The 11,413-nt window shown below is 30.2% G+C and overlaps 2 protein-coding genes across 5 annotated transcripts; one reads left to right on the forward strand and one right to left on the reverse strand.

Moving 5' to 3' along the window:
- Positions 1–1,310: 1,310 nt before the first annotated feature.
- On the forward strand, positions 1,311–7,812 carry LOC137832129 (wall-associated receptor kinase-like 22). The gene is given in 3 exon segments (XM_090304141.1): positions 1,311–2,258; positions 4,822–4,834; positions 6,573–7,812. Coding segments are annotated over 3 exon segments (2,169 nt in total). The 5' UTR covers positions 1,311–1,342.
- On the reverse strand, positions 3,258–11,060 carry LOC137832132 (DNA oxidative demethylase ALKBH2). 4 transcript variants are annotated; one of them, XM_068640145.2, is made up of 5 exons: positions 10,789–11,055; positions 10,094–10,210; positions 9,778–9,967; positions 9,407–9,639; positions 3,258–3,452 (listed from the first exon to the last, which is right to left on the reverse strand). In XM_068640145.2, exons 1-4 carry the CDS (start codon positions 10,996–10,998, stop codon positions 9,449–9,451), a joined length of 708 nt encoding a protein of 235 aa, XP_068496246.2. In that variant the 5' UTR covers positions 10,999–11,055; the 3' UTR covers positions 3,258–3,452; positions 9,407–9,448. The 4 variants fall into 4 exon arrangements, with proteins under 4 accessions (XP_068496246.2, XP_090160260.1, XP_068496245.2 ...); XM_090304134.1 differs by lacking the exon at positions 3,258–3,452 and adding an exon at positions 6,868–7,183; XM_068640144.2 differs by lacking the exon at positions 3,258–3,452 and having other exon boundaries at positions 9,207–9,639; positions 10,789–11,060.
- Between the last annotated feature and the right edge of the window lie 353 nt (positions 11,061–11,413).

Genomic DNA, 11,413 nt, shown 5'->3' on the forward strand with positions numbered 1-11,413 from the left:
TGCGATCTGGGAGTGTGTTACGGATTTATCAATCCGGGAGAGTGCTACGGATTCATCAATCCGGAAGTGATTCGTGTTCTTTTTCAAATAAATGGGTGTTTCGAAAGCAACTTGTTGATTTCTGGATTGCTGAATCCAGAAGTCTAATTTTTGTTATGGATTGATGGATCCGGAAGATTACCGGATTCACCAATCCATAAGATTTATGGATTTCTCAATCCGGAATGCAAAAAAATTAAATAAGGATTTCCTATTCCGTAAAATTACCGAATTGCATTGTCTGAAAGAATAAAGAGTAGTGTGAGTCTTATGTGTATTTTGTAATTTTAAAAAAATAATAGGGATATTTTTGTCTTTGCATTACATTGTGGGGATGCAGGAAGAAACTGCCAAGAAGTAAAATCCAATAAAATTGATAAAGCCGAATCACAAATTTTATAAATAAGTGATTTGATTAACAGGTAATTAATTTTTTTTTATAAAAGATTACAACTTAATTCAATTAATTTTGATTTTATCATCGAAACCCTTTTATAAATATATCCGACCAGAGGAGTCAAAGTCCATGTAAGCGAGAGAGCTCAAATAAACTAGATCGATATTGAAAGTCAAAATCATTTGCAAGTACGTGGGAAATAGAAGTGTAGAAGTTATATTAATTCGTATTAAGCTCCATAAATATAAAATTAAATAAATTATAAAACATTAGGGAAGGACCGTATTCCTTTTGGTGTATGGTGCATCCAAGTAAATGTTGGAACATCTCTTTTATTTCTCCATATAACAAACTACAAAATTTCTAACTATTTATTTTCTTTGTCTTCCATTCATTTGCCTGAACTTATCTTTCTCATAATCTAATATTTTTCTATTTGCTCCTTTTTCAAAAGTCAAATCAAGCTGCTCTCAGACTTTTCCTGGAAGCTGCGATAATTAAACGGTTGACTGTTTCAGAGTTACTTGTAAACAAAACATTAGTTTGTTGTTAAAATTTTATGAACTTTTGTTGCGAAGCATTTTATATTACGTGTATGATTATTTTCCAAGCTCGAATTCAAATAGACTAAAATGCAAAAGAACAAAATTATGTTGTTTTTAAATCATTAACGATATCTTTTAAAATATTACATTGTTTTTATATCAGCTCTTGGAACAACATTCACAATTAATCGATCATTTTGTTTCTATTTTGTTGTTGGTTAGCATTTGGAACAATCGACAATCTAATATTAATTAAGCAATCCAGTCAAAATAATAGTAATATAAACACCCATATATCCTGCTATGAAGTTGGAGGCTTGCACAAACACTTCTTGAATCTTGAAGCAGCCAACAAGACACAATGATTCTGAAATTCCTAATCCATTTCATCATTTTGGCAATATGGAAGGTATCTGCACAAGTTGGGCTATCTGTAGGGAAGCCTGGCTGTGATTGGCGATGTGGAAATGTTCCAATTCCCTTTCCCTTTGGAATGAAGAGTTTTGAGTGCTATGCAGAAAAATGGTTTGAAATAGAATGCAGAAATTCCACATACACCAACTACACTCACACACCTTACCTCAAGTCAATCGAAGTGGAAGTGATATCCATTAATCTCCAATTAGGCACGGTTAATATAAAAAATCCCATTTACCGTAGTAACTGCGGATCCAAAGATTCTCCGCCGGTGAACAAGTCGCTGGAAGGAAGCCCTTTCGTGTATTCCCAGAAATACAACAAATTTATGGCTGCAGGTTGTAATATTATTGCTATTTTGCAGTTAAATAGGTCAGAAGTTAGTGGTTGCGTGTCCATCTGCGACGAGAAGTACAAGGTGGGTGATATCGGGAAAATGGACTTTAGAAAGAGTGATTGTAATGGGAAGTCTTGCTGTGACAGCTCCCTGCCACTGTATCTTAAAGAATACAGCACTGAAATAAAAGGTTTAAAGGATAATGAAACGAGTGATGAGTGCAGTTACGCCATGGTTGTACAGCAACATCTGGCCTACAGCTACCGATCCTCTTTTTATAATGATCCCAAAACCTACTACTTTATTATGGATGGTGAGATGAAGGATTTAGATGTGGTCCCTGTGGTGCTTGAATGGGAGATTCTGAACAATTTGAACCTTACACTCCCTTTGGATCATCTCTCCCACTGTGATGATACCAATGTTACATCATCTTCAGGATATAAACGTTCAGGTCAGAGATGTTACTGCCAAACTGGTTCCGTTTCCGGCGGTAATCCCTACGTTGAGGGAGGTTGTCCAGGTAAATATATTATTGCAACCCTAAACCCTAATTATTATTATTATACCTATTACTTACTCAAGATAAGTTAAAAAGCTTTCTTTTTTTTTTAATCATAAACCACTGGACGTCTAATTCTTTTACATGCTAATTAAAAGCTGGCAGTTATCAAAATATTCTTATATAAAATTGTAAGAAGATAAAAAAGAAAAACAATTACAGAAATTGATGTTTTTTATATAACAAAAAATATATATAAACAAATAAGATTACTAAAATAATCTTATCTTTCTATAAATATATTTCCTGCTTCCCACGGACATACGACTTAATTCACTATTTATATCAAATTTGCTATATCATTATTCGTATCTACAGACTGCGGTATAAAAATTAATTTAGATATATTTTGAGAATAAAAATTAATATTTATTTAAAAATGAAAGAAAAAAAACAACCATATATCACATAAAAATAAATAATTTGATGCATTTTTTAAACAGTTCTTATTTGCTGTTTTTAATTCTAATCTTTTATTATTATTATTTAAACATTATTATAAATATTTTAAACTTTATTCTTCATATTTCAGACTATTATCCCAACTACAGGAAGTCTCCCAGACCATCCATCACAAAAGGTTTGTATGAATTGTGAAGTGGTTAATAATTTTTATGATTATTTTCTTAATTAGGAACATTGATTATCGTTATATATTAAAAATCTACTATTTACACACGAGTAAAAAAAATAAAATGCAAAAATCAATAAATTAAAAAACACTAAAAAATTGTAATGTGAGTATCGTTATAAAATCACATTAAGAACACGTGTTAAAAACATTGTTATTTAGCCAAATAAATAATTAAAAATTAAAAAAATAGCACTTATAATGACAAATCTAGTGGGGAACCGTTCTGATTGGCTTTTAAAGACGATTCTCAATAGAATCATCGTTATAAGTGTATTTTTTTAAAAAAAATATTATTATATATACTCTAATCCTACATAAAATATAAATTTTTCAGAACAATAATGCATGTAATATCATAATTTAAATATGAAAGTCTACAAACATTTCTAAAAATATATGAAAAGGTTTTATGTCATCATAAATGTTATACATGGTTATCTTAAGGTTCATCCTAGTGACTTTCTTTGCACTTGCACTTGCACTTTCTCCCCCCACTCAACATGTTATATCCAGAATAAACACTGAAATAATAAGATTTCATGTTAGAACACACACATAATATTATGTAATTTAATTTATTGAGTAATAAATTTATAAATGTAATATAATCGTAATCATAATGGTTTAATAAATCTCTAATTTATACTAGGAAATGCAAAATTTCATATTTTTCTGACAAGTGTAAGTATGAGAAATAAAACCTCAAAATACCTAAATAATACTTAAAAATAAAAAATAATAGTTTTTTTTTATCAACAAAGAATAAATAAAATAAGGATCTCAACCCTTATACAAACTCCAAACACAAGTTTCCTACCACCCTACCAACTAAGGATCCAACAAACATTGCACTATAGATCAAGACAAAATCTCAGTACAAGATATAGAAACCCAACAAACACAGTTACATCATCCCACCAAAGAAAAAAAAATAGTAAACGGTGAATTTTTGGAATTTTGATGGACCCCAATCTCCGTTACCTCGTTTTGAGCAACTTTCATTTTTTACGCCTCTCCATCCGACTTGTCTATCAAAAGTTATGACCGTTTGAAGTTTCTTTATGTTAATTTTTGTCAACTCCAAATCTATCACTCTTCTCCTCAATATCACGACTCCTCCATCAAATATTTACTAAATGAAGTTCCCACAAACCAGAGAAAAGTTTTGTGAAAAACTACAAAAATGCCACTGCTTCTTTTACAACGATTGTTCTTTACAAACTATCTTTATATGGAGTCATTGAATTCGTATTTTGTACTAGTGTGATGTGTATTCAAGGATTTTTCTCACATCCCACCACCTAATTGGTTTTTGGCTAAAAACAATTAGTGCAAACATTTATTTAGGATAATATTAAAACTAAATTGTAGCTATTACATTGAAAGAAGTAAACCAAAGTGAATATAAAAAATCGTCAAAGAAATCCTAAACTACACATAAAAATGAAAGTGGGTGTATTTGTAGTGTGGTGCATTAAGTTTGAAGAGAAGCACAGAACAGTTGAACATAAATAAAATAGAATATATAAATTTAATTTGTTAAAAATACATAAATATTGAATTTGTGGTAAGTAATCTTGTAAATGTGATAGCTTTTATAATATGATTAATTGAAAGATAATATTTTTAATATTAATATTCGATGAAAAGAAAAACGAACATATCAAATAGTTTTATTATATATTGTTACATGTAATATTCATGTTTTAAGGTTCATCTACGTAGTGAGAAACACTTGTCAATCTTTATAGTATGTAAACTTCTGAAACCAAAAGCAATCGCCATATCATCACTAATTTATTTAGTATAACGATTTTCCAGTGGATGATAATGCAAAACATTCTAAATAATTATTGTATGTTATTTTTTTTGTAAAACTGGTTGAAATAGACTTAAAAGATTAGTTACTGGATAGTTTGATATTGATTAAAAAAAAGATAAAATATATTTTTTTAACACAAAATTGATTGTTTTGTACCAAATTTTATATGAATTATTCAGTAGGTATCTCACACAATTTGCAGTAGGTATCTCACACAATTGGAACAAATTTTATGTTGTAGTACATTAACGAAAAACATTTTTAATCCTTAAAATCATCACTCACTTAACCACTTAAAATAATAAAATTTAAAATTCCAATATACATTATTTTATTATTAAAATGATTATAAAATGGGTCTATAGATGTCAAAAATATATTTTTCTTTAAAATTTTAATGAACTATTGTTAGAATGAAATTGAAAAATAAATTTTACACCAGATACAATAAATTGATTAATAAATCCAAATATTTCTACCTGACTTTTCCTTTATTTTTCAAGTTTTTTTTCTCTAATATGTATTTTGATATTTGTTCTTTGACTGTATAAATCAACTTTTCTCTTGAACTTACACTATTTGTTAAGACGTACATGACTTATTCAGACTCTGTTTATTGTTTTGAAAAAAAATCGTTAGTTATATCAACATAGCACAAAAATAAAGCAAGATATAACATAAATAAAAGAATATAGTAAATAATTCAATAAACCAAATCAAACAAAAATTAGGAAATTTCATGAGATTGAAATTATAGATCTGTTGTGTGTAGGACTGTTTTCTCATTTTTTTATAAGATTTAAATACAAATAGATATGTACAAACATAAACAGTAAAAATTCAAATCTTACACAATAAAATAGGTTTGTTAATATATTTAACAATGAAAGAAAAATGAGTTAAAAGTGACTTTTACTCGATGAACAATATTCAAATAATTCAAAAATAGACTCAAAAAATTTGAGTAACTTGAGTTATTCATTATTTTTTCTTTATTTTAATGTCATTAATTAATAAATGTAACTAGAAGTTTTCAATTCCCATTAAATAAGATATATGAATGTGAAATATATTACATTGTTATGGGAGCTAATGAGCTAGACGAATAAGTCATTGATGTAATGGAAATTGGACTTCTCTTTCTTAGAGTAGGATTTTGAACTAAAATCTTATTGATAGAAAAAAATATGGTGGGAAAGGAAATCTATTAAAAAGTAATTATTCATGTTCTTTTTAAAATATTAGTTATCATTAAAGTTGGTGAATATTTTCTATGAGTAATATATTTAAATTAAAGGTAAATAGTATCCTAGTAATTAATATAAGTATGATTTAAATTTGAATAAAATTTACAAAATTTAATATATTTCTATAGATATGAATTAAGCTGTAAATTTTGTGGATAAATGAGGTTTGTAAAAATTAAAGTCAATTTAAGATGTAAATTATTACAGTACATGTTTGTATAAATAAAAGTTTTTTTTTTATCGGATCTCTTGGCATACTTAATTTTACTCGTGTTTCTTAGCAATCTTAACTTGGGCAGTGGATTCAGACTTGATATACTTCTCCACATTTGCATATGCCCTTTTCAGATACATTAAATAACTCCACACATACATACTCTTTTATAATGTCTTATTTAAATACTCATGTGTTTAAGTTCTTTGTCAGGACAAGGTTTCTAGACTTAGTTTAGCGTATTGGGCTACTAATTGAATCCAACAAGCAATATATTATAAGGTCTCCTAATGTTGGAATTTTGTGTTAGTTTAATCTTAACTGTTAGACTTTCTAAATGCTCAAAGTTACATATAAGTGAAAAACACTTATTTTAATGTATTGATGTGGTAAAATATGTAGGAGTTTTTATAAGCTTGGGATCCATCATTTTACTCCTTCTTTTATGGGGAGTGTTGAAGGATACAAAAAAAACTATTGTGGAAAAATACAGAAAAAGAATGTTCAAAAGAAATGGAGGATTATTATTACAACAAAGATTGTCTTCTGGTGACGTTAATGTGGATAAAGTTAAACTTTTCAACTTAAAAGAGTTGGAGAAGGCCACCGATAACTTCAACACAGATAGAGTAATTGGAAAAGGAGGTCAAGCTACTGTTTACAAAGGCATGTTGATTAATGGAACAATTATTGCAGTGAAAAAATTTAAGATCCAAGGAAAAATAGAAGAATTCATCAATGAATTTGTCATTCTGTCACAAATTAACCACAGAAACGTGGTCAAGTTGTTAGGAAGTTGTTTGGAGACTAAAATTCCTTTGCTTGTTTATGAATTCATTCCTAATGGTAACCTTTTTGAGTACTTGCATCAACAAAATGAGGATTTGCCAATGACATGGGACATTCGTTTGAGAATTGCCACTGAAGTTGCTGGAGCTTTGTTTTACTTGCACTCTGTTGCTTCTCAGCCTATTTATCATAAAGATATCAAGTCAACAAATATACTTTTGGATGAAAAGTATAGAGCAAAAGTAGCAGACTTTGGTACATCTAGAATGATTTCCATTGATGTTACTCACCTTACTACAGTAGTTCAAGGAACATTTGGTTATTTGGATCCTGAATATTTTCAAACTAGTCAATTCACAGAAAAAAGTGACGTCTACAGCTTTGGAGTGGTTCTTGTTGAACTCTTAACAGGGCAAAAGCCAATAACCCTCCTAAGTTCAGAGGAAGCCAAAAGTTTAGCTTCGTATTTCATCATGTGTGTGGAGCAAGATTGTGTATTTGATATTATTGATGAAAGAGTGATGAAGGAAGGGGATAAAAATCATATCATGGAAGTTGTTAATCTTGCAAATAGATGTTTAGAACTGAATAGAAAAAGACGACCAACTATGAAGGAAGTCACATTAGAATTAGAAGGTATTCGAAAATTGGCAGGAAAGTCTAATGCACAAGAAGGACACAATGAACTTGTTAGAAGCGAAGACTATCCATCTTCGGATGACTATTCTACTATCTCAGAAATAAGGTCAGCTTTTGATCTAAGTAGCAGAACACCAATCTCGAAAGATATTCATATTTGTACCATATAATATATAATGGGCAAGTATTCTTAATTTTTGTGTTAAATAAAATTGTTTTAGTTAAATAATAAGTATATAGCCTTCAATAAAATTTTGTAGGTTATACTTGAACATTGTGATTATACGTTGTCAAATATGATTATAAATAAGTTTTCTTGTATATTAGATTGTATATGATGTATACCAGGATTGCACATATGCACGGATGTTTGTGGCTGTTGTATTCATTGGTCACATGGTGAGGCTATTGAGTTCATGAAGGTCTGCAGAGGAGCTGAGGGCATTTGACTCTTTGATTATGAAGACTATCACATAGGATATGTTCTTAGTGGTTGTGGTTTCCCAATGTTTTTTTTAGTATGGATGGTGTTGCTTGTTCTTTTGGCTAAAAGGATGCAGTGAACATTCCTAGCAAGAACTGTGTGGCATCAGCAACTTGTGGTCTACCTACTCATTTCTCTTTGTAGCTGTAAGGATGATGCTTCCTTCCTTGTTGTAGTTTATAAGTTAAGCTAGCTAGGATAGTGGTATGCATAAAGAGATTTTGGTTTTCTTTTGTTATATTTCTTTTTAATGTAGAATTATGATATATTGACAACTTATTATCTTGTGTTTGTTGTGTTTCTTGGAAGAGGAAAGACACATGAAATTGTTGATTTATTCTTGTAGATGGAGAGGAAAGCTTTGTGGCCAAAAGAAGTGATTGTGTGATAGTTGTTCTTGTAAATTGTGTTGATTTAGGGGACATAGAGTTTGGTAGCAGTGATCATGGATTCTTAAAGACTTCAAGCCACTTCAGATTTTATATAGTAAGGAAAAAAAAAACTCCTAAACACAAATTATGTGTATAACATGAATCATTAACTGATACAATCAAACTCAATCATCAGATGATATAATCAAACAAATCCATCATCATATAGTATATCAGTTGAAACATCACATAATAACTCAATTTGAATCATGACATGATACTTTAGTTTGAACATAAAATAATACATAATGAGATGATGTTCTATCGTAATAAACAAATTTTGACTCCATTTTAACTAATATCATACTAAAAGTTGGTGTCCGTTTTGAATCGCATGAATCCATTCTACGTTTTGTAGGCACCTATCTTATATAATAGAATTATGCATAACTTAACAAAAGAAGAGTTTTATCGGGCCACAGGAAAACGCAAAGATGCACCAAATAAAATATCAATCTTCATCAAATTGAAGTAGTAGATATCAAGTTTATCACAACTGAAATTAATTATGGCATATCTATTTGGATATATATAGAAGTATGATTCTTTTATGAAGAGAATTTGCTACCACCACTCACTCTTTTCTTGGCTATTAAGTTTTAATGATCTCAATATTTTATTTTACATTATAAGTGATCACGGATGAAAATTATATTTATAATAGTATATTTTACTCAGGAACCACCACCAGGAGATTTACTTAAGGAATTCATAATTCCACCAAAAAGGCAATGGTACCAGTAACATGAACATATATATAAACCTTGAAATATTAAATAGACGGAAACATTCATATTCATATTACTAAAGACAACTTTACAAATGTATCAACATGTCACAAAAACATACCTCTTAGCATACTAACGGAAACCTGCTCTGACCACAAGTCAATCAAAAAACCTGCCTAAAGGTAAGGTTAATGCGTGTGGCTTCAGCTTTCGTACGCTTGGGCACAGAGTGAATCCAATCTCTTTGGGTATAGCCTCTCATCACCAAAAGGGATCCATGTTTAAGTCTAAACGTATGCTGATCGTCATGGCTACCCTTCTTTAATCTCTTGCTGGCAGGTTCATCACTACCGTCTAAAGATCCACAACAAATGATAACAAGTTCATGAACATCCACATAAAAATCCACTACTATTGTATTAACATATACAGGAAGAAAGACAGGAGACTCTGCAAGTGTAATCATAACTCTAACAACAAAAGAAATCATACCGCAAGATTTTTTACATGGCTTCTTCTTCAGAACAAAGTCACGTTCACATCCCAAACTTAGAGACGCAATTTCAGGTGTTGGTCCATAAAGCTTCTCATCATCAGAATGCCAACCAACATAGTCATTACCACCATTGTACCTATTTAAGAGTAAGCTATTAAATCTACTCCCAGGAAGAGCTTTATGGACCTTCAGAAGTAAGTAGAAAGAAATATTAAGTAACGCAACAAACATGGGCAAAAAAGACATTAGTCAATATATTGTCATTAATAGCGGAATTGACGAGGAACAATGTTGATTGAGAAACATTCTTACAGCATCCAACATGTCTTTAAGTGGTGGATAATCATCCCAAGAATATGCATGCGGCTGATATCCACTGTAAGTCAACTCAGTCAAACCTGGAGTTGCAACATAACATGTGTCTCGAGGCTGTAGAGAATTACATTAAATGGCATTAGAATCTCTTGGTTCATCTATCCTATCCATATACAAGAGAATAATCTGTAAGTTATGATTCGTCTTATGTTAGGACTTAAGCACAAGTGGAGAACCCAACCCAATAAACTAGTTCCTTAGATGGAAGAGTCTCAAGGTTTAAGTACCCCGTCAAATAGTTCATTCTACTCATATGAGACTCCTAACATCTTATGTCAGAATTGTGTGATTATTATTCTCTTCACTCATAGGTTACAAGAACATGTACGAGGGAATTCACTAGTTGAAGACCCTGCTCAATAATTTTAAAGAAATTTTTAAAAGGAAAAGATTTTGAAACTATAATACCAAATCAGAAAATCAAACCTATATAAAAAATGAACATTTGTTACACTAATTGCCTAAGAACAGGGGCGTATTTTCAAACTAGATTGATGGCTAATAGTGTTTCTTTTCTATTCTAAACACCAAACCCCAGACTCCAAACTCTAAACGACAAAAGATGAAATTTTTGTGGAATCCCACGTTCCAGAATGGGTAGAATTTGAAAGAAATGTGGGAACGATATGAACCTGAAGGAAGGATTTTCCGAAGACGCGAATGGTGGGTCTGGTCCATGGAACGTGTTTGTCGAGATATTGGAACCATTTCCATGACTGATCGGAGGGTATTAACCGCTGAATGTATACGACGTCGCTTCCATTTCCAAGATCTACCGTTTCCCTTTTCACACTCTCCTTAGGGTTCTCCTCCGGCACCGCCTTCAACTTCAACACATTCATTGGTTATTATCACAAAATGTTCATAGCCTCTTCACATTCTAATTGATAGAATAGAATAGGAAATTGTGTTGGTTTGTTGCGTATTTATACTTTATTATAAGATGAAATAGTTATGGGCACTTCTCTTTTATGTAAAGATTTCCTATGTCAATTTTTTTAGATAATACAATTCTAAATATGTTTTTATTTATTATTTTTTACCGGGTTTAGTTTTTTTGCATTATTTGTGTGAAATAAAAATCATCTTAAGTGTAGTATTAAAATAGTAATTATAAAAGTAATATTTGTTATTATTAATCTATATTTGCGTAATTTACAATCTTTAGTCCAAAAAATATATTTAGAGTACATTAATTTTTTTTATATATTTACTTTTTTTTAAATAATTCCTTTTAAAGACACTAATTTATTATGT

Source organism: Phaseolus vulgaris, chromosome 6 (assembly GCF_051622355.1).
Source record: "Phaseolus vulgaris cultivar YP4 chromosome 6, ASM5162235v1, whole genome shotgun sequence".
Taxonomy (NCBI): domain Eukaryota; kingdom Viridiplantae; phylum Streptophyta; class Magnoliopsida; order Fabales; family Fabaceae; genus Phaseolus; species Phaseolus vulgaris.

Coding starts and splice junctions, on each gene's coding strand:
- LOC137832132 (XM_068640145.2), bottom strand. CDS start 10,998: ATGAATGTGTTGAAGTTGAAGGCGGTGCCGGAGGAGAACCCTAAGGAG. Junction 10,211..10,788: donor TCGGAAAATCCTTCCTTCAG/GTTCATATCGTT, acceptor AATTCTCTACAG/CCTCGAGACACATGTTATGT. Junction 9,968..10,093: donor TTAAAGACATGTTGGATGCT/GTAAGAATGTTT, acceptor TTACTTCTGAAG/GTCCATAAAGCTCTTCCTGG.